Source organism: Leucopleurus acutus (genome assembly GCF_964270905.1).
Source record: "Leucopleurus acutus genome assembly, chromosome: 10".
NCBI classification, from domain to species: domain Eukaryota; kingdom Metazoa; phylum Chordata; class Mammalia; order Artiodactyla; family Delphinidae; genus Leucopleurus; species Leucopleurus acutus.
In genome coordinates this window covers 31,786,289-31,809,533 of record NC_139153.1, presented here as the reverse complement: position 1 = coordinate 31,809,533, position 23,245 = coordinate 31,786,289, and the positions used below count along the sequence as shown (strand labels likewise).

General features: G+C 44.4%; 1 protein-coding gene across 3 annotated transcripts in view; it reads left to right on the top strand.

Annotated features, from left to right (window-relative positions):
- The window catches only part of FLNB (filamin B), a 138,494-nt gene that overhangs the window by 58,995 nt on the left and 56,254 nt on the right, over positions 1-23,245 (top strand). For 2 of the 3 annotated variants that reach the window (XM_082848666.1, XM_082848665.1), the window contains exons 4-14: positions 2,046-2,193; positions 11,074-11,192; positions 12,023-12,100; positions 13,006-13,168; positions 13,727-13,924; positions 16,702-16,839; positions 18,490-18,616; positions 19,585-19,721; positions 21,150-21,343; positions 22,355-22,468; positions 23,066-23,209. In XM_082848666.1, the coding sequence (XP_082704792.1) occupies positions 2,046-2,193; positions 11,074-11,192; positions 12,023-12,100; positions 13,006-13,168; positions 13,727-13,924; positions 16,702-16,839; positions 18,490-18,616; positions 19,585-19,721; positions 21,150-21,343; positions 22,355-22,468; positions 23,066-23,209 (1,560 nt within the window). Of the gene's footprint in view, positions 1-2,045; positions 2,194-11,073; positions 11,193-12,022; positions 12,101-13,005; positions 13,169-13,726; positions 13,925-16,701; positions 16,840-16,989; positions 17,981-18,489; positions 18,617-19,584; positions 19,722-21,149; positions 21,344-22,354; positions 22,469-23,065; positions 23,210-23,245 lie in introns of those variants that run through there. The other variant, XM_082848667.1, reaches the window with a different exon arrangement.

Below are 23,245 nucleotides of genomic sequence, written 5' to 3'. Positions count from 1 at the left end.
TGTGGGATCTAGTTCCCTGACCAGGGATTGAACCTGGCCCCCTGCATTGGGAGTGCAGAGTCTTAACCACTGTGCCACCAGGGAAGTCCTGAATTTTCTAGTATTTCTGTTCCAAAGATCACAAAGGCCATGTCTGGATGCCAGGCTGCAAATGTGGACCTTAACCATAAGAAATTGCCAGTATTTGACCATTTTTAACCTATTAAACATTTTTTTAAATCCAATATCTTCAAGAAAGTCACTTAGAACTTTTTAAGAAGTTTAAACCAGGATAACTCGCCATTAATGGAAAGTGTTTAAGAATTCATATTGCTCATAATCCTAACAAAGGAATATAACAACAGAACTTGGAAATTGAATATGTCTTGGATACCGTCTACAGTAGCCACGTTGCTTAGTTGAGGTCCAATCTTCTAAGCCCTTCCAAGGAGTTTAAATAGCAACCCCTGACACTGTGACTCCCATGTTCAAAGACTCAATCAAGAAAAGTTGTGGGTAGCCAGTGCCAGGGGATGGATGACCTCATTACAGGCTCCATTAAGGTCTTGAGTTGGTATTCAGAGCTGAGTTCACTGTATTTGTAACAGGATCCCTTGGGAGGTAGAAAATCTTGCCTATATTTCTTTGGTTTGGTTTTGGCATCATGTCTCTTCTCCAAGGCCCATTCCTTGGCTCTTCCACCCTCAGGAAGTGGTATGATATGTTTTTCGTCTCCCCTTAAACCAAAACCCATCTCCTTTTGGCATTCATGTGATGTTGGCAGTGTGTAAAGTTGTTGAAGGAGCTGCCTAGGAGAAATGCCAAATCAACGTACATCCTACATTTTACAAAACGTATTGGAGGTGACTGTACCAACCCAAATAGCTGTTTTGTTGCTGCAGGCTAATTATCAGAATGTTGCCTCTTTTCTTTTTTACCATGGAGTGGGGGAAGCTGGGTACATATGTTGTTTATCTGCATTTGGTTGACCTGTTCATGAGACAGAGTCTTCTGAGGAGGTGTGGCTTACCTTTTGGTGGCAGGAGAAGTTTTTGTGCTGTTTAGGGCTGGGTCAGCTGGTGGAACTGGGACTGTGACACCTTCAGGGAGGCCACCTGTCCAGCACAGGTCAAATCTTGCTCCTAAGCTGAATGTCAGGAGAAAATTTCCCCTTTCCTATTTTTTAAATGACTTTTAATGTATTGAGACCTGTCTTAACTCAGGCTGCTATAACAATACCATTGACTGGGTGGCTTAAACAACAGACATTTATTGCTCAGTTCTAGAGCTTGGGAATTCCAAGATCAAGGTGCCAGGAAATACACTTCTTGGTGAGGGCTCTCTTCCTGGCTTGCAGACAGCTGCAAACTGCCTTCTGGCTGTGTCCTTACATTGAGGTGGAGAGAGAGTGAGCTCTGGTCTTTCTTCCTCTTCTTATAAGGGCACTAATCCCATCGTGGGAGCTCCACCCTCATGATCTCATCTCATCTAGACCTACTTACCCCCAAAGGCCCTACTTCTTAATACCATCACACCAGGGATTAGGGTTTTAACATATGAATTTGGGAAGGACAGAAACATTCGGTGTATATTACAAGAGCACATATCTAATATGTCATTGTGTTATCTTTTTGGCTTTATTTTTTTATTAGTAGCTGAGCCAATAGAAATGCAGACAATGAATAAAAGAGCAAAGAAAAAGGCCAGTTTATCTATGCACTTTTTGGTAATATGTTTTAATCCCACATGTTCTTATTTCTTCTTCCTTACTTGATATAGCTTATCTTTTCTGGAAAAAGGAGTGAGTGGCCTTTTTTTTTTTTTCAGGGTGGGGAGGTATGAACCTCTGGAAATTACGTATAGAATTGTCTGGAAAGGGTCCTCAGCTTCCAAAGGGGATGGTGACACTTCTAAAAGGTTAAAAAAAAAAAACTGATTTTGCCATGCCAGTTTGATGTAGTTTCACTTTATTGAGAGTAGTGTTTGCTTTAAGAGATTTTTGCAAAAACTTCTATAGTTGCAAAGTGATATGTTCTGGGTGTTCATCTACCATGTCATTATTCTAGGTCATCACTCCTGAAGAAATTATTCACCCGGATGTGGATGAGCACTCGGTGATGACTTACCTGTCCCAGTTCCCCAAAGCCAAGCTCAAGCCAGGGGCTCCTCTTAAACCGAAACTCAACCCCAAGAAAGCCAGGGCCTATGGCAGAGGTAAGCACTGGTCGTGTTGGATTTGAGGCTTGTCCTCTAGTCTTGATTATTGAGAATCAAGAATGTATAGGCTTCACGGGCTTCCCTGGTGACACAGTGGTTGAGAGTCCGCCTGCCGATGCAGGGGACACGGGTTCGTGCCCTGGTCCAGGAGGATCCCACATGCCACGGAGCGGCTGGGCCGTGAGCCATGGCCGCTGGGCCTGCGCGTCCGGAGCCTGTGCTCCGCATCGGGAGAGGCCACAACAGTGAGAGGCCTGCGTACCGCAAAAAAAAAAAAAAAAAAAAAAAAAGAATGTATAGGCTTCATACTTAAAGACACCCCAGGCCTCCTGTGTCAGATGTTTTCTACCTAAAGGTCCATTTGTTTATGACCATCTTTTTCTGCCTTGTGAATTTAGGCTTTCAGAAACGCTGCTGCTTTAATGTGATGGAGACTGATGAGTTTGTTGCTTTGTGACTTGGGTGCAGTAACCCTGGGATGAAGAAAGGACTATTGTTCCCATTTTTCAGATGAGGAATCAGAGGCCCAATCCACAGAGGAAAGGGGAGGTCGGGGTGGAGGGAAGAGGGGGTGGGGGAGGTCCCCCAGATTACCATGGTGGGGTGGGGCAGGAGCCTGGGTCTTCTGACTGCTGATTCATTTCTCCTTCAGTTATGCTAAAGCTGCTGCAGGTTTCCAGATGCAGTGGGAGCTATTGTTAACCCCTGGCAGATACTTCCTTGCTAAGACATCCTGTTTATGCTCTCTTAGCCAGCTGCCACGGAGTGTTCTGCTCAGACCGTTAGAGTGGGTCAAAGGCATTTTGAGGAATTTGGTTTTCTGGTTGGCACCTGACTTAAAGAGAATAGTTGCATTTCAGCCCAGTGTGGATTCTGGTAAAGATAAGTACAGCAAGATACAATTTGTTCCCTTTTCTGTGGCAAGGGGGAAGAGTGCATTCTATTTCTTCATTTTCATAATTACAGTTAGGATAACATTTACACACACAAAGTATTTTGTATGTCCTCTCCTAGAATCTACAGTTCTTAACATGCTAATGTGGTCTCTCGCCCCATGTGTGTGTGTGTGTGTGCATGTGTGTGATTGTTGAATTATTTGAAAATAATTTGCTGGCATGGTAACAGTTCACTCCTCAGTGCGTCAGCCAAGTCTCTCGTAAGAATAGGACATCCTCTTTTGTAACCACAGTATTCATTATCACACATAAGAAAATGAACAATAATTTCATGACAACTAATATCCAGTTTATATTCAAGTTTCTCTCTTGTCCTACGATTGTATTTTACAGTTTTTCTCGTTTTACAAACCAAGATCTGATTAAGATTCACTTTCTACATTTGCTTGTTATTTTACCTTAGACTCTTAATCTAGGATAATTTCCGCTTTCTTGTTTTTCTTAAAATGACATTGACTTTGTAAACATCCAGAGCTCTTGTCTATGTACTCATTCCCTTTGAAGATAGCATTGCCCTACTTGGCATCAGCTTAGTCTCTCTTTCTTTTTTCTTTTTTCTTTTTCTTTTTTGGCATGCCATGAGGCATGCAGGATCTTAGTTCCCCAACCAGGGATAGAACCCATGCCCCCTGCAGTGGAAGCACGGAGTCTTAACCACTGCACCGCCAAGGAAGTCCCAGCATCAGCTTAGTCTTGAGATGACACACGACCAGGGCAGTGGTGCTGACCGTGTGCTGTTCTCAGCCTCAGTATCCAAGTCCTTCTCATCTGTCTTTTTAGCGTGATTTAGACCAGAGGACAGATAGTTCTGGAAGAGACCCACTTACCGTTTGAAGTCCTTTTGGCAATGAGGTGGGGTCTGTGCAATCATTTGTGTTATATGGAGACTGGGGACTTTGTTTGAAGCCCTCCCCGCAGTGCAGTCAGTTGAAGGTTGGCATGTCCACACTTGCTTTAAAAGTGCTTCTCTAAGCTATAACCAAAGACGGTGACTGGAATAAGGAATCTGATTTGAAAGATTATTCTTCCTTAAAGGCAAAAAAGCTGCAAACAGCCAAATCTCCTGTCAACAAAATTGGTCAAATGGATTGAATCTAATCAAGGCATAAAGTGCTTGTTTGCAATAACCTTATCACTGGCTGTCATGTTTCCCCATTGTTAATATGAAACAGTTTCCTTTCATGGTGCTGTTTTCTAGAAAATGACCTCTTGCTGCAGTCAAGGAATGTGGCTAGTCATTGCCATTTCCTTCATCTGCCTCTTTATAAGTTGTATGCACTTAGGTAGGAAACATACACACACATATGTATGCATATGTGTGTATTCTTTGCATTTTTTTGTTGTGGTAAAATACATATAACACAACATTCACCAATTTAACTATTTTTAGATGTACCATTCAGTGTCATTAAGTACATTCATACATTCACTGTGTTGTGAGACCATCACCACTATTCATCTCCAGAGTTTTTGCATCTTCCCAAACTGAAACTCTGTGTCCATTAAACAGTAACTCTCCATCCCCACCTCCCCCTCAGGCCCTGGCAGGCACCTTTCTACTTTCTGTTTCTATGAATTTGCCAACTCTAGGTAGTCATAAGTGGACTCCTACAGTATTTGTCTTTTTGTGTTAGGCTTACTTCATGTAGCATGGTGTTTTCAAGGTTCATCCATGTTGTTACATGTATCAAAATTTCATTCCTTTTTAAAGCTAAGTAATACTCCATTGTATACATATTCCACATTTTGTTTATCCATTTTTCTGTCAGTGGACATTTGGGTTGTTTCTACCTTTTAGCTATTGTGAATAATACTGCTGTGAACATGGGTATATAAGTATCTGAGTCCGTACTTGCGGTTTTGAGGGGATATACCTAGAAGTGGGTTGCTGGATCATATGGTAATTCTGTGTTTAATTTTTTTTCTTTTTAAGTAGGAAGACAAAATGGTCATTTTAGGCAGCAGGGCCACATGTGAGGCCACATGGGCAGCACCTTAGATATTACGTTGTACATGATGAGACAAGGGGAGGGACAATTTGTTCTCTCCTATGTGGCCACATTGTTTTATTTCTGCCAACAGAACCAAGGCATAGAGAACATTTCATCTTCTAGTTTCTAAAACGGTTGGTAGGTTTGGTTTTATTTATTTATGTGTTTGTTTGTTTGTTTATTTATTTATTTATATACAGTATGTACTCTTTTAATTAATTAATTTAGTTATCTATTTTTGGCTGCGCTGAGTCTTCATTGGTGCGTGCGGGCTTTCTCTAGTTGCAGCAAGTGGGGGCTACTCTTTGTTGCGGTGCGCAGGTTTCGCATTGTGGTGGCTTCTCTTGTTGCAGAACACGCGCTCTAGGTGCACGGGCCTCAGTAGTTGTGGCTCGCAGGCTCAGTAGTTGTGGCCATGGGCTTAGTTGTTCCATGGCACGTGGGATCTTCCTGGACCAGGGATCGAACCTGCGTCCCCTGCATTGGCAGGCAGATTCTTAACCACTGGACCACCAGGGAAGTCCCTGATTTTTTTTTTTTTTTTTTTTTTTTTTTACGGTACGCAGACTTCTCACTGTTGTGGCCTCTCCTGTTGTGGAGCACAGGCTCCGGATGCACAGGCTCAGCAGCCATGGCTCACGGGCCCAGCCGCTCCGTGGCATGTGGGCTCTTCCCAGACCGGGGCACGAACCCATGTCCCCTGCATCAGCAGGCAGACTCTCAACCACTGCGCCACCAGGGAAGCCCGGGAAGTCCCTGTTTTATTTTATTTTGGATGTTGATCAGGTTGCAGTTACCAGCCGGTTAGCATTTGCAGATCCATTCACTGAGACCCATTAACTGAAAGGAGAGAGGGCCAGGGTGAGGTTAATCTACAGCCACAAACAGGTCTTTGTGGTGGGATCCCTTGTGGAGTTTGGTATGTTGAAAGCGTGAATGCATGAGCTAAGCAGAAACCTTTAATGAAACCTGTGTTCTGTATGGAGCAGTTGCTGTATAGTGAGCCCTCAGCACACTTCGTTCTGAATAATCCTAGGGAACAGTTGTTTCTCTGCACGGTAAGCATTAGCTCCAAAGGAGTTTACAGAGTGTGGAACGTGGTTCAGCCTCTAACCAACCATGGTTAACCAGGGTAGACAAGCCCAGTCCCCGGCTTTGGACAGTGTGCAGAGTAGGTCGTTCCTCAGGCTGTCAGAGTCAGATGGAGCGGGTATTTATAAATATTTAAATCTTTTTGTTAAATGACCCAATCATTATGTAAATTTTAAGCAAAAGAAAAATGTAGAGAGACTTCTGGTGGTCCACTGGTAAAGAACCTTCCTTCCAATGCAGGGGACGCAGGTTCGATCCCTGGTCAGGGAACTAGGATCCCACATGCCGCAGGGCAACTAAGCCCACACACCACAACTAGAGAGAAACCTGTGCGCCACAACAAAGATCCCGCGTGCCTCAACTAAGACCTGATGCAGCCAAAAATAAATTAAATAAATAACTCTTTAGGGACTTCCTGGGAGTGCAGTGGTTAAGAATCCACCTGCCAGTGCAGGGGACATGGGTTTGAGCCCTGGTCCAGGAAGATCCCACATGCCGCGGAGCAACTAAGCCCGTGTGCCACAACTACTGAACCTGTGCAGTAGAGTCCGCAAGCCACAACTACTGAAGCCCGTGCGCCTAGAGCCCGTGCTCTGCAACAAGAGAAGCCAGTGCAATGAGAAGCCCATACACCACAACCAAAAATAAATTAATTAAATAAATTTAAAAAAAAATTGGAGGTATTTCTTTCCAGCCATATGCCGAAATGAGTTCAGACTCTATATTTTCTTCAATTTGCATTTCTTACCTAACAGGGTATGAACATTATCTTGTTATATAACAATCTATCACCAATTTTTCTTAAACTAGGTTATTTATTGGAAACCTAATGTAAATCCAGGTATAGTAACAAATGACCCAATGTCTTCAACAGATCAATGGCTGAAAACTTCCCAAATTTGCCAAAAAACATAAACCTACAGATTCAAGAAGCTGAGCTAAACCCAAGCAGGATACACACACACGCACACACACACACACACACACACACCCCAAGCCACATCTTAGACAGACTTCAAGAAACTAGACAAGCTTGAAAGCAGCAGGAGAGAAATGACATCTTACGTATGGTGGAAACATAGAATGACAGATTTCTCATCAAAAATCACAGAGGCCAGAAGGAAGTGACACAACATTTTTCACGTGCTGAAGGAAAAGGATTGTCAACCCAGAATCCTATATCCAGGGATAATATCCTTCAGGAATGAAGTGGAAATAAGACATTCTCAGATAAAGGAAAACTAAAACCATTTGTTATGGGCACATCCCCTGAAAGGATTGGGAAAGGAAATTCTCTGGAGAGAAAGGAAACAATGAAAGAAGGAATTTTGGAATAACAGGAAGAGAGAACGTGATAAGCAAAAATATGGATAACTATAATAGACTTTCCTCAAAAACCACAAACTACCAAAACTCAGCCAAGATGAGATAGATAACCTGCACGGTCCTATATCCATTAAATAAACTAAATTTGTAATTTGAAAGATCTTTGGAAAGAAATCTCGGCCCAAATGATTTCACTGGAGAATTCTACCATACATGTAAAGAAGCATTAACACCAAATCTACACAATCTCTTCCAGAAAATATGAGAAGGGAATGACTTCCCAATTCATTTTATCAAGCTAGTTTTGCTCTAATAACAAAATCAGACAATGGCAGTGCCAAAAAAGAAACTGCAGACCAGTATCACTCATGAGTATAGACGTAAAAGTCCTCAATAAAATGTGAGCAAATAAAATTCAGCAATATTTAGAAAGAATTATATACATCATGACCAAGTAGGGTTTATTCCAGGGATGCAAGGCTGGCTCATTATTAGAGAATCAGTCAACATATATTAACAGGCTAAAGAGGAAAAGTCACGTGATCATATCAACTGACAGAAAAAACATTTGACAAAATTCAGTAGCCATCCATGATAAGAACTCAGAAAAAAGAGGAATAGAGAAGAACTTCCTCAGTTTGAAATTTGAGTAGCCACCCCAAAAAACCTACAGCTAACATTATAATAGTGAAAGACTGAACATGTTCCCTAAGATTGGGAACAAGGCAAGGATGTCCGTTTTCACCACTGTTTTTCAACGTAATGATGCAGATTTTAGCCAGTCTAGTCAGGCAAGAAAAGGAAATAAAAGACGTACGTATTGGAGAGCAATAAATAAAATGTCCCTATTTGTAGATGACATGATTGTCTATGTAGAAAACCATAAAAAATCTACCCCCAGAAAAAAAAAATCTCCTTGAACAAATGAGTTCAGCAGGGTCACGGGATGTTAAGATCGGCATGTAAAAATCCATTGTATTTCTGTCTACCAGAATGAACAGGAGGATACTGAAATTAAAAGTACCTCGTCATTTACAGTTGCTCAAAAAAAACCCTGAGAAATAGGTGGAAATGTACTAAAACATGATAGGAGTTATATGCTGAAAACTACAAAAACACTGATGAAGAAGTCAAAAAGATCTAAATAAATGGAGAGATACACTGGTTTTGTGGGTTGAAAAAGTAAAGATGTCATTTCTCCCCAAATTGTCATATAAGTTTAACACAATTGATATTAAAATCCCAACGAGATTTTTTTTCTATAAATATAGAAAAGACTATTATTCTAAAACATATGGAAAGACAAAAGAACTATAGTAGGGAAAGCAATTTTGAAAAAACGAGTGGGAGGATTCAGTCTACCTGCTCTCAAGACTTATTATAAAGCTACAGAAATCAGGATTATGTGATATTGGTGGAGGGATAGACACATTGATCAATGGAACAGAATCGAGAACCCAGAAAGAGACCTACACAAATAAGCACAATTGATTCTTGACAAAGGCACGGGGGAGCTCAGTGGAGGGAGGAGAGCCTTTTCCGCACAAGATTCAATAGCAGTTGGACATCCAGAGGCAGAGAAAATGAACCTTGGCCTAAGTCTCGCACTTGGTATAAAAATTAACTCAAAGTGGATCACAGACTTAAATGTAAAACATATAACTATAAAACTTTCAGAAAAAAAGTATAGAAGAGAATCTTTGGGATCTAGGACTGGGCAAAGAATTCCTAGACTTGACACCAAAAGCATGATCCATCAAGGGAAAAAAAAAAGATCAGTTGGACCCCATCAAAGTTAAAAAGCTTAAAACATTTGTAAAAGTATGATCTGCTGAGCTCTTGGCATGGTACATGAGCATTGGACTGTGTGAGGGTTTTCTGTCAATGAAGGGTGCACTCCTGGATCACCCCACTCTGTTGCAAGATAAGCTTCCTTAGCTTACGTCCTACAGGCTACCTGGACACCATCTCAAACAGAACTCAAAATGTTGCGTAGACAAAGGGCCTGAGGACTGGATTTTACTTAAAAAAATTTTTTTTTAACAATTTGAAACTTTTTGCAGTTAAGAGGATGAAAGACAAGACACTTATACGTTGCTGATGGGAATGTAAAATGCTACAGCCACTCTGGAGCACAGTTTGACAGTGTTAAAAAGAACTAAACATGCAACTACTATATGACCTAGCAATTGCACTCCTTGGCATTTATCCAGAGGGATGAAAACTTATGTCCACACACACAACCCTGTGCATGAATGTTTATAGCAGCTTTATCAGTAATAGACAGCTGGAAACAACCCAGATGTCCTTCACTTGGTGAATGGTTAAACAGTAGTGCATTCATATCATGGAATATTACTCAGTGATAAAAAGAACAAACTACTGATACACGTAAAAACCTGGATGAAATTGCAGAGAATTATGCTTCGTGGAAAAAAGCTAATCCCCCAAGTTTACGTAATGTGTGATTCCATTTATATGACATTTTAGAAATGATAAAATTATAGAGATGAAGAACAGATTGGTACCCTGAGAGGTTACAGAGTAGCACTCTGAGGGGGTAGCTATGAAAGGGCAACACGAGAGTTCCCTATGGGATGGAAATGTTCTGTATCTTGACTTTGTCAAGGTTAGTTCCCTTGTAGTGATGTTGTACTCGAGTTTTGTAGGATGTATCCATTTGGGGAACTGGGTAATGGGCATTATTATCTCTTACACCTGTATGTGAATCTATCTCAAATTAATTTGCTCAATCATCTTAATTAAAAGTTTAATTAAAAAATAATAATCCAATTTAAAAACATTTCAAGTAATAAAAAAGTCGTCTTTATAGAATTCCCTGGTGGCCCAGTGGTTAGGACTCTGGTGCTTTCACTGTGGTGGCCCGGGTTCAGTCCCTGGTCAGGGAACTAAGATCCTGAAAGCTGCGTGGTATGGCCAAGACAAAAAACAAAAAATTCTCTTTAATAAAAAATGAGCGGGCTTCCCTGGTGGTGCAGTGGTTGAGAGTCTGCCTGCCGATGCAGGGGACACGGGTTCGTGCCCCAGTCCTGGAAGATCCCACATGCTGCAGAGCGGCTGGGCCGGTGAGCCATGGCCGCTGAGCCTGCATGTCCGGAGCCTGTGCTCCGCAATGGGAGAGGCCACCACAGTGAGAGGCCCGCATACTGCAAAAATAAAGAAAAAAAAAAAAGAGCCATTCTCTGCACTTCATTCGTCTTCCCCCTCAAGGCAAGCCCCACTGCTATTAGTTACCACGTCATTTTCACAGTTGTATAGCCTTTTGACCTAAGTGTGCTGAATATTTCAGAATTGGATGTTGCTTAAAGAACCAGGACAAAATTAGGGGTTTTGACCTGTTTGATTATCCTCATCACAGTTTGTCGCCGTCTCCCATGTGACAGTGGCAGAGCTGGATCCCATCTCTCAGATCCCAGAAGGAGACATGATGGGTGATAGCCTGTGTTGGGGCCTGGCCCAGCGTGTAATGTGCTTGTGTAAACCTGTGACAGGAATCGAGCTCACTGGAAACATGGTGAAGCAGCCGGCCAAGTTCACTGTGGACACCATCAGCGCCGGGCAAGGAGACGTGATGGTGTTTGTCGAGGACCCAGAAGGGAACAAAGAGGAGGTATGTTGGAGGATGCTGCCTTCCCTGTTAGCATCCCATGGAGCTTGTGGAGTTTGTAACAGGCCCAGGGACTGTGCCTCCATTTGCCTCATGAAAGCTCACCACAAAAGCTGTTTTTTACCAAAAGGATCCTGAGTCTTAACAGAGGTTAGAGTAACTTGCCCAGGGATTGTGCCTTGAAAAATCATATAAATTCATACCTAGGACACAATTTTTAATATAATGAAATAAAGTATCCTTTATTTTATAAAGGATTTAGCTATTGTTACTGATAAAATACAATACAGTAAAAATACTGAGTCTCTACTCTTTTCCCATGCTGACCATCCTCTGGTTCCTCCCTCAGGGCCTTTGCACATAACTGTTTCTTTTGTCTACTCACCTTCTTAAGACTATATTTTATTCCCAGTACTTAGCACCATCTGAAGTTCTAAGCTTACTGGCGTATTGTCTGTTTCTCCCACTGGGTAGGAATTGTGCCTGATTTGTTTTATTTTTGGTACCTGACACGGGGCCTGGCATTTCATAAGGTCTTAATAACTAGTGGGCCAATAAAGGTTTAAATTAATTGCTTCATAGTCTCTCTCATCTGGAGAGTGACAGCCAGGAGACAGTGGAGAATCCTGACCGGGTTATTCCTGTGTGCTGTGTGATTTTGTTTCTGTGACTTCAGGCTGCTTCCCTCCTGGGGCATCCTGCAGGAGTGGTGGGGCAGAAAATAGCCAAGGCAGATTCCTGGCCTGGCACCTTGCTGCAGGACCTTGGCTGGCATAGCATGCTTTCACTCACAGCCGGCACCTTCTCTAACTGTTGCTCTTCTTCCGTCCTAGGCACAAGTGACCCCTGACAGCGATAAGAACAAGACATACTCTGTGGAGTATCTGCCCAAGGTCACCGGACTGCACAAAGTAAGATAAGACGTCATGACCTTTGCTTGGACTGCCCTTCTGAGCCTGCATCGTTATATGTGGAAGAAGAGTGGTTTTCTTAAGTTCACTTCTGATTTTCCTTTCTGTTTATAAAAGTATCCACGTTCATTGTAGAAAATTTGGGATCCCTCCGAGTCAGACTTAACACATTAGTTACTAAGTGCAGATTGGTTGAATTTCACTAAGTCCTTTGCAATGTCATAAGATTTTTGTGATTCCACCTAGGTAACTAATAATTGTAGCTGCAAGCCTGGAGTGTAAATGCTAAGCTGTGGGTTCTTTGTCTTTAATGCTTAAGTATCCTTCTTCACGGTGCTCTGCAGCCTCTGTCAGCATCGAAGCCTGGGTGCACAGAAGGCCAAATGACTATAGTGGAGGCCAGTGGCCCACCCAACCTGATAACCCTTAAAATTTAAAAGATGAGAACTTTGACTCAAAGTTTAGATGGAAATCTGTACTGTGTCTCACATCCATGTATCTGAAAATGATCTTGGTCCCTTGAAAAATACTTTGACTCTTAGGTTTGATATTCTAGAACTGTGCATTATATTAGGGAGACAGTGGTCTCACTTGCAGCTGCCTTAAGAGCCTGTTGTCTAGAGATTGAAGTATAAGTATTTGTGTATATCCTACTATAGAGGCTAATTTAGGCACGTCTGATGTGTTTTAGTTTGCTAAAGGCGTGCTGTCCCAGGCCTAGCTGTGTGACTGGTGGAGCCAGATGGGAGTCCCATTGAGGCCACTTCCCCAGGGCTCCTGGTTCCCTCACCTTTGTGTGTGTGATCGGGAGGATGAACGAGAAGGCTGTCGGTGTATGTGGCTTGATGCAGTGTTGTCGCTGAGCAGGAAGAAGTGATGATGTCTCACCTGCCTGTCACTTGTAGGTCACAGTCCTCTTTGCAGGACAGCACATCTCCAAGAGCCCATTCGAAGTAAATGTCGACAAGGCCCAGGGAGACGCCAGTAAAGTCACTGCGAAAGGTCCGGGCTTGGAAGCTGCTGGGAACATCGCCAATAAGCCCACCTACTTTGACATCTACACAGCAGGTAACACCTCTCCTCTTGCAAAGCCTGAGATAATCCTCAGGAACCTGAAGGCTTGGGATGCCTGACATTTCGTCTTTTAAATTGAAGAACCAACAACAAAAACAGCTTTTTCAAATGTGTTGGTTATAGTCTTAGATTTTTCAAAATCAGCTTTTCATCTCTAAAATCTCATACTCAAGCTTAACTTTGATTATTATTAATAATTTCTGTATACATTTCTGACTTGGCTAAATAAATATTCCAAAGAACTAAGGTTTATGAATCATCTACTGGACCAAATTCCATGCAAGGTCCTGGGTGGGGGCTGGTAAGAAAGGAGATGAATAAACCACAATTCTTGAATTGTCAGTTTTCTTTTCAATGTAGAAAATAGAGAATGGGAGAAAAGGAAAGTTGGCCATGACCCTCCTCCCCTCCACCGGGAAACAGGTCCAGGTGTGAACCTTCTGCGTACCTCTCTGTCTCCTGCAGTTTGCATTTTCTACCTACTTTTGCCCTCATCAGCAGGGAGCTTTCTAGAGGGTGACTTGGGCTCGTGGAATGTTCTCTGTCTGCTAGGTGCTGGCGTGGGTGACATTGGTGTGGTGGTGGAAGATCCCCAGGGGAAGAACACCGTGGAGTTGCTCGTGGAAGACAGAGGAAACCAGGTGTATCGATGTGTGTACAAACCAGTGCAGCCTGGCCCCCATGTGGTCAAGGTCTCCTTTGCTGGGGACACCATTCCCAAGAGTCCCTTCGTTGTACAGGTCGGGGAAGGTGAGTGCCAGGGGAGCTGACCACATCTGCTTCTGTCATTCAGGCTAGCTGTGCATGACTGGGCTGTGAGGCCACGAGAATGGTCAGGGCCCAGCACTGAACTCAGGCCTGTCCCTTTGCTGCCAGGGCCCCTTTGGCAGGAAGTATCCTCAAGACATTAATACTAGTATCTACTTTGTCCTCAAGATATTAATACTAATATCTTCCTATGAGCCATGCAGTGACCTAAGTGCTTTATGTATTAACTTATTTAATCTGTCCCAAAACACTCATACTAGGATTCATGATCCTCACTGAGAGATACAGGACTGAAGCTGTTTGAGGAGGTGGCGTTTGTGGCTGATGTTAACAGCAGTGGCATTGCTGGTGCCCTGCAGCCTCCTTTACTGGCTGTTAGGCACTGAGCACACTTGCATCTAATCATGACACCAGCCAGTGTGTTGCAGGGGCTATTGTTATCCCCAGTTTGCAGGCGTAGACACAAGGCTTAGGTATCATAAGGTATCAGTGACTATGGAGTAGGCCTCAGTAGGAATAGAACCATGGTCTCTGTCAGCCCCTTAACCATGCTGTTAAACTTCCTCTGCAGCCAGAAGCATGCATTTTTCTCTAATGTTAGACTGTTTCCTTCTGACTTTGTTACTCTTTTTTTTTTCCCCAACTCTGCTACCTTTTCTAACCAATACTTGCCTCTCCCTGTTCTGTCCTCTGCATCTGCACCTGCAGACCTGGCTTCCTCTTCTGAATCCTGCCTCTGGGCCAGCCTGGACCCCGAAGCTGTTGGCTTCCTGGTTGAAAGCACTGGGCCAGAGGCATCTCGCTTGGTAAGGGCTGGTTGGTGGGGCTTCCATTGCCAGTTCTTTGTGCTGCCTGCAGTTGTCAACCGGACCTGTGCTGTTTGTGACTTCGGGAAATTATAGTGCAGGTGTTAGTACCACTTGTCCAGCCAGACCCCAAACCCACTCTCTAATTACATTTAAACATCACTAAGACATCTCAAGATAGTGGAAAATCAGGTGGTTGCCTTCAAGCTCTTTAGTTCCATTTAGTGTTTATATGAACTGAGTGGTTATCCTTTTGATGTTGAGACTGTTGCCCATGTTCAGAATTTCCATGAGTTGTTGTTGTTGTTGTTGTTTTTAAAGACACATTTAAACCCTCCAAGGGAAGTCCTGTCATCCTGTTGTGACTTATTTCTGGTATGACCAACTTTTCTCCCCTTGACAAAGAAAAAAAAAACAACCCAATGTATTCAGGAGCAGAATTCCCTTTGACATAATGCAAGAAAGAATTTTGAACAGCTTTCCTAGTTCCAGTGGTGTTTTCTGACTTCCTCTCACTCATGGACGACCTTTTTCATTTCTGGCATATCCATCTGTCACTTGTATTAGTTAGTATTTAATTAATAGTTTTTCTTTTGATGTACTATACCTTCCTCCACTTAAATGATTTTAAGAAAAAAGAAGCTTTATGTCACTTTTACAATGGAAAACCAATAACGTTATGCTCATCCATGAACCACATAAAAGCATCTCTACTCCAAGGGTGTGTGTATGTCTCTTTGGGAATGTCCACCTGAGGACATTGCAGGGAGGAGGAGCCAGAGGAGGAACTATCTTCCTTCTGTAAAGAGTCTTGTCTTCTGGAGTTTGTGACCCCCCTAGCGTATAGAGAGCTGTCAGATATGCAGTGTCATGTTTGGAAAGGAGCAATGTGACATTTTACCCATTAATCTCCTGTTTCTCTACTCGATGAGAAGGTAGCTCATGTTGTCAAAAAAGTCCTAGGGCACAAGGATGTCTTTTTTTTTTTTTGCGGTACGCAGGCCTCTCACTGTTGTGGCCTCTCCCGTTGCGGAGCACAGGCTCCGGACGCGCAGGCTCAGTGGCCATGGCTCACGGGCCCAGCTGCTCCGCGGCATGTGGGGTCTTCCCAGACCGGGGCACGAACCCGCGTCCCCTGCATCGGCAGGCGGACTCTCAACCACTGCACCACCAGGGAAGCCCCAAGAATGTCTTTTGTCAACCTTCTGACAAACCCCATGGAACAGTTTTGTGGAACTCTTATGTAAGGAATGTTAGAAGCTACCTTTGTACTTAATTTTTAGACTTACAACTTTGGGTTTTTTAACTAGAGCTAGAATTCAAATTGAGAGTGGTGTTTATTCCTAATTGTTGCATTTATAGCTGCCCACATTCTGAGGACCTTGTAACAGACAGCACTGAAATGTTTGTCTGCCTTGGCAGAGGTGGGGTTGACCTGGTCTTTTTTTGAGCTATCCTCTGGCTCTTCCTGCGGAAGACAGCAACATTTAGACTTAGAAATGGCTGATCTAAAGTTTGGAACAAGGTCAGATGTTTTCAAGTGCTCCATTTTCCAAGTAGACCCAGTCTTCCCAATTACTGGGCCCTTGAGTATGGCAATGAGGTTTGAACAATGTCCAGCCCTAGGTCTTAACTCTCTTTCACCACCAAGAGGATAAACGCCAGAATTCAGCCACTACCAGGAGCCCAGCAAATCCACGCTGTGCTCTCCTGCTTTCTTTGCCAAAGTAATTTTTCCCCAGTCCCTGTGCAGTGTGCCCGGACAAAGTTATGTTGTGTCTTTATTTGCTAGCCTGGTGTGCTCCCTGAACTGGACCCCTGGTCTCAGACAGCTGCTGCATACTCTTTGTGTAAAGCAAACATTTTCTTGGCGGGTGGCTCAAAGTTACCTTGGCTTGCTCAACTCGGACTAAAGAATGAAAGGTTGAATTGATGTTGAAACTGTGCTTGCAGCCTGTAATCCAAATGCCTGCCGGGCCAGTGGCCGAGGCCTACAGCCAAAAGGCATTCGCATCCGAGAAACTGCAGACTTCAAGGTTGACACCAAAGCTGCTGGAAGTGGAGAGCTCGGCGTAACCGTAAAGGGTCCTAGTAAGTGCTCCTTTGTTTCCCCATCTCAGGTGTGATTTCGGCCAGCTTTGCAGCCATGGATCATTGCACAGCCAGTTCTGATCAGTTTATCCCAGAGAGCTATGTCAAAGATTTGAGGCTCTCAGGGCTCCATGCAGAAGGAAACAGTGATCATTTAATAATGTCTGCCCTGGATGTGGGAACAGTGGTGGCTTGACAGCCTCATGTTATTTTAAGGCTTCTGGGAATAGCAATAAATAATGGAGTTAGAACAGCAACATGAAGTGGCCCCTTTTCTTTTCTTTGAGGAAACCTAGGCTCAGAGAGGAAGGGTCTTGACCAAGGTCACATAGCTTGTAAGCATCTGAGCTGGAATTCAAGCTCAGTTTCCAAAGCCAGTAATTTTCCCTCTACAGGTTACATTTTATAAAGGATGAAATGATGTCAGGTACCTAATTACTATGATCATTGCTTATGGAAGGAGGATAATTCCCTAAGATTAAGTTTTCTTTGTAGATTAATGCCATTTGTGGAAGAGTGCCTTGCACCCTACAGCTCATTCTTGCTCTGTCTTGGGAAAGGAGACAGAGAGCAGGAAGACGGGTATCTGCTCCATCCTCCAGTTTTCCCCCAGATCAGAGAAGCAGCTCGGCATTTCTAGTTGCAGGTGCAGCAGCCTTGGCCGTTTCACTTCCAAGCTTCGTGGAATCTTCAGCTTCCTGCTCCAGGACTGCTCTCACTCTTTGTGTTCCTACAGGCTGGGGCAGGAGTGTTCTGAGCTCCAGAAAGTTAATGTTTGATCTCAGAGCACTGAGCTTTGGGGCAGGCAGTGCCCTGAGGGCAGCCGAGGCTCTAGACTGCCCAGACCTGGTGTCAGGCTGCTCTGGGGCTGCCCGCCCCCCTTGGCTTGTTGTTACAGGGACTGAGGAGGCGTGTTTTTTCTGACCTTGGATTCTTGCTTTACTAAATGGCTTTCCCAGCCAAACCTCAGGGCTCAACATAAAACAAGTTCCTGCCTGATGGCTCAGTCTGGAGTTTGTGGGGTAGCCTCTAAAACCTGTCCTCTTGGAGACAGCATATAAGAGCTTTCTCGCTTTCATTATCTGGCTTTAGTTGAAAAGGATATACCGGGATACTAACCTCAGCCTCATGCCAAATACTCGTAAGGGTTTGCTCCCTCTCCAGTTTTTGTGGTGCGGCTAAAATGGGTGGCTTCTTTCTTTTTTGGCTGCGTGAAGCTGCGTGCGGGCTTTCTCTAGTTGCGGCGAGTGGGGTCTACTTTTCGTTATGGGGCGTGGGCTTCTCATTGCAGTGGCTTCTCGTTGCAGAGCACAGACACTAGGTGTGTGGGCTTCAGTAGTTGCAGCATGTGGGATCAGTTGTGGCACGTGGGCTTCAGTACTTGTGGCGTGTGGGCTCAGTAGTTGTGGCTTGCAGGCTTGTAGAGCACAGGCTCAATAGTTGTGGTGCACGGGCTTAGTTGCTCCGCAGCATGTGGGATCTTCACAGACCGGGGCTCGAACCTGTGCCCCCTGCACTGGCAGGTGGATTCTTAACTACTGTGCCACCAGGGAAGCCCCCTGGATATCGCTGTCTTTCTGTCCTTGTCTTGTGGATTCTCGTTCTGAGCCTAGGATTGCATTGGAAAGATGGTGTGCTTCCTTCCCACAGAGGGTCTGGAGGAGCTGGTGAAGCAGAAAGGCTTTCTGGATGGAGTATATACATTTGAGTATTACCCCAGCACCCCGGGGAAATATAGCATCGCCATCACATGGGGGGGACACCACATTCCAAAGAGGTGAGTCTCCAGCTGGAGTTGCGTCTTCTCCAGAGGCATGCTTGGCCCAGGGCAGACTCATGGTGGCGGCTTCCTGGGCTGCAGGAGGGAAAGAGAGCTGCTTTGTTGAAAGCTTTCTTTTTTTTCTTTTTTCAGAGCAGCACACAGACATTTGGCCTGTTCTCAAAAGCAGCAGAAAGTCGCTGTGGTTTCAGCTGCCTTGCTTTAAATCAAATGCTGTCGGTTTGGGGCTGGTGGGAGGCAGAAGGCCAGAAGGAACAGTAATACAGAGCAAATGGGCTGAGTGTCTATATCCCTTATATATACTGCGATTCTCCTTTCACTGTGTGCCTCTGTTCGGGAATGCCATGGATAAAATGTCAAAATCTGCTATGGTTTACATTAAAATCCTCTGCGTGAGTGTGGTCAGGAACCGAGGGACACAGTCTACAGCTTTGCCTTGTGGGCTTCAGTTGCCTTCCCTGCATTCACATACTTTCCAGCTTTCCTGGGGGCAACTTTAAACTCTGAATAAATTCAGTTTACTTTGAGAAATATCTGGGCATATTATAAGTTTCTGAGAATCTAAGCAAACTTTTAAGAATCTCCTGTGCCAAAGTTAAAGCACATTCATTCACGTATGAGATAAAGCCTAGTCAACCTAGTTTTCTTGTTATAGCATAAGCAGCAGATAGAAAAGTATGCATTCTCTTAGCCTTCCCGGGCTCACAGTCTTGTAAGCCCTGCACACAAAAGGTAAATGACCAGGATAGTTTAAGGCAGTGTGGCTTGAAGCAGCCCCATTACATGATATTGTTGACATAACAATGGTGGGGGAACCTGCTTGGCTGGAGGAAGGGCTTGGCTGGAGATTGGGACTGCAGGGAAAAGTATCAGGCCAGTGGAAAGAATATGTGTAAAGAGCTTATAGCTGTACGTAGCCCCTTCTTTGCTCCTCTTTAATGGTTCCTCTGTTCCTTTTCTTCTAGCCCCTTTGAAGTTCAAGTTGGCCCTGAAGCAGGCATGCAGAAAGTCCGTGCATGGGGCCCTGGCCTCCATGGCGGGATTGTTGGGCGGTCGGCGGACTTCGTGGTAGAGTCCGTTGGTTCTGAGGTGGGGTCTCTGGGTGAGTGGAAGCAGCTTTTGGTGAGCTGAGATTGCAGGGTACCTGGATTACGTGTCAGGCTGTGTATTGAGGCCTCCTCTCAGCCTCACTCCCCGGGGCTTCCTGGCCGCCTGACCATCTGAGGCCACCTCTGGGTACTGCTGTGGAATTGCAGTTCCCATCTCCCCCGACCTTCCAGCTGCCCTCTGCCTCTGGCACCAGCATTCATTCATCCACTACACCTTGAGGGCAGAGGCCTTTTATGGATGTTGTGTCTAAAACAGCGCCAGGAACACAGTAGGCACACGGCAGATATTACTGACTGATCCTGAGTTTAGATCAGTGAATGAATTTTGCTCAAACTAGAAATTTGGGGAGTAAATACTCTTTGGAGCATAACTGAGTATATTTTAAGTAAACGTCTGATGTATATATGATCATTTTAGAACAATGGTCAGCACCTCTCTCTCTGTAAAGGACCAGATAGTAAATCTATCAGTACTGCGGGTCATATTCTCTCTGTCGCAACTATATGACTGCATTGTAGCGTGAAAGCAGCCATAGAAAATCCGTAGGTGAGGGAGTATGGCTGTGTTCCTTATCTGCAAAAACAGGCAGTGGGTCAGATTTGGCCCAGCGGCCAAAGTTTGAGGACCTCTTTGTTAGCTAATAGAAATAAGCAAAGAGGGGAAAAGAGGAAATCACATGGAACTTTTCCTTTTAGAGAAATAATAAACATCTTAATATTGGGCTGGCCAAAAAGTTCTTTCGGGTTTTCCATAAGGTGTTATGGAAAAACCCGAACGAAGTTTTTTGGCCAATCCAGTATATCCTTGTAGACTAGAGGTAACATTAAGCCTTTAGGTATATCCTTGCAGACTTTTTCCCTGTACATAGGCATACAAATATTGATCTGCTGCAAAAATACCTGGGGGTAGCCTTTATATCTTTCTGCCTCAGGCAAATATAGGATATGTCTTGATTTCCCATGGCTTCTGTGGAATTACAGTGCATCGATATAGCTACTGTTAGGCTCTCTAGTTTGGGTTTTGCTATAAAAACAATGCTGTATATATATCATTGTATCTAACTGTTTACACACATCCTTGGTTACTTCCTTCAGATAAAAGCCCAGCAGTGGATTTGGTGGGACAAAGGATGGGCATTGTTTTAAGGCTTTTGGCTTGTGTTGCCATATTGCCAACAGAAAGATTTGCTGGTTGACCTTCCTCTTTGATGATGTTTAAAAAAAAAAAAAGTATAAAATCCAACCTTCTGTCTCTAGTGAAGACTCAGTAGGCTTGGTTTTGTGGGAAAGGGACTTAAACAGATTTCAATCTTCTGGCTAACACTTGGTTTTCAGGGAGGCGGAGGGAGTGGGTTAGTAGTAACCCAGACTAGATACCTTCCGCCATGTAACCAGGGGGATCCTCCCACCCTATCCCCCAGGGTTTGCCATTGAAGGCCCCTCCCAGGCGAAGATTGAGTATGATGACCAGAACGACGGATCGTGTGATGTCAAGTACTGGCCCAAGGAGCCCGGTGAATATGCCGTTCACATCATGTGTGACGATGAGGACATCAAAGACAGTCCCTACATGGCCTACATCCACCCCGCCTCGGGAGACTACAACCCGGATCTGGTGAATCAACTTGTCATGTTCTGTGCTCTCTTCTCTGGCTCCTGGCACTCCTCCCAGTGCCCACAGAGTTTCCTTGAGCAGCATGTGGAGAAATCGCAGAGGAGAGCCTTTGAGAGCTTAGGAAGGAAAAAGGCCTGAATTAGAAGCCTGGTAGTACCTCTTAGTACATTTGTAACATGGGGCACGTAACTTACCTCTCTGACTCTATCAAATGGGAATGATACGAGTGTCTGCCTCTCAGAGTTTCTGTCATGATTCAAGGAGGTAATGTGAATGAAGACAGCCCTTAGAACAGTGCCTGGCCCGCAGAGGGGGCTCTGTAAGCTGCTATTTTCTCGCAACCCCGAGCATCATATTTCAGTCTTGCCACTTGCTGTAGTTATTATTTCAAGGTGATCCATAGATAAAGGTTTTAAAATTTTCCTCCCCAGCTCCCCTTCTCTTAAATTGGAGCAGTGTTTGCAAGAGCTTCTCTCAAACATTTAGCAAGCTGATTAGCATCGAGTCTGAGCCAGCCTGGCTGACAGGAGGAAGCCCTTGCCCCCGCCCTGTGTGCTGCTGTTGGCCCACCTGGACAGCTGACCGTAGGGTGACATCAGTCCAGGCTGGCAGCTGCTCGTCTTTGGCCGACTGCTGGTCCTTTACTCTCTGGGGCTGCAAACTTTTGGAGTGTTGTCAGTGGGAGAGGTTCTGAGCCCTCACAAAGCAGGAGCATGGAAACTGGAGGTGGGCATGGCTGGAGGTCCCTGCCCCGGTTACTGCACAGATTAAGGCAGGGAGCACAGGCCAGTTTGGGGCCTGGTTTCACAGACTTTTTCTCCTGCATGTTTTTATTTTTAAGTCCCAGCCTACTTTAGCATTTTCCTTCCCATAACCATCCTATTATGTAGGTACTGTGAAGCCAGACACAGTTGTTTTCCTTTTCTCCCATTTCCTGGTTACCAGTCTTCTGATAGCAGCACAGTTAGGGCATTACACAGAAGGAGAATCACTATTGGCCCTTTGCCCCAGGTGCAAGCATACGGGCCAGGTTTGGAGAAATCTGGCTGCATCGTCAACAATCTGGCCGAGTTCACCGTGGATCCTAAGGCTGCCGGCAAAGCTCCCTTAAAGATATTTGCTCAGGTAAGTTTCTAGGGACGACCTGTGCAGGTAATTGTCAGGTAACAGGATCCATCCACGTAATGGAAAGTCGCTCAGTCCATCTGATCCTCGGTTTCCTCATCCACACACTGCGAATAACAGTGTTTATTTTGTAGGGTTTATGTGAGGACTAAGTGAGATTCTAACATGTAAAGCAAGGGGCAAATTTTTATGATTTGTGCTCCGTGGAAATGAGGCTTGATTGTTTCAGATTTCCCTGTAAATGTCCTTCAGTGTGGCTGAAGCTACTCACACTGTGATGGGAGGGTTTGTAAACAAGGGTTTATCAAATATATTTATCTAATTTAATTGAATTTGGCCCAAGGATTTAAATGCAGAAATTAAAATTAAGAAGCACTGAGTGACCATGGCTTTCTTTTGGGACCGTTTTCTCTTAGTAAGTAAAAATGCGTACATACATGCATGTAGTGTTTTATCACTTGTGTTCATAGGTGCTATCATAGGTGTTCCATGAGATTTTGTGGGATGAGTGAGCAGTGACTTGGTTGTCTTGGGAGGCCACAGTGGATGGAGACAGTGTGAGGGTCAGCTCTGTTCTTAGCCTCTGCCCTTCTGCAGGACGGGGACGGCCAGCCCATTGACGTCCAGATGCAGAGCCGGACGGATGGCACCTACGCTTGCTCGTACACCCCGGTGAAGCCCATCAAGCACACCATCGCCGTGGTCTGGGGAGGTGTCAACATCCCGCACAGCCCTTACAGGGTAGGTTGTGAGGTGAAACCTTGGTCGTGGTAATGA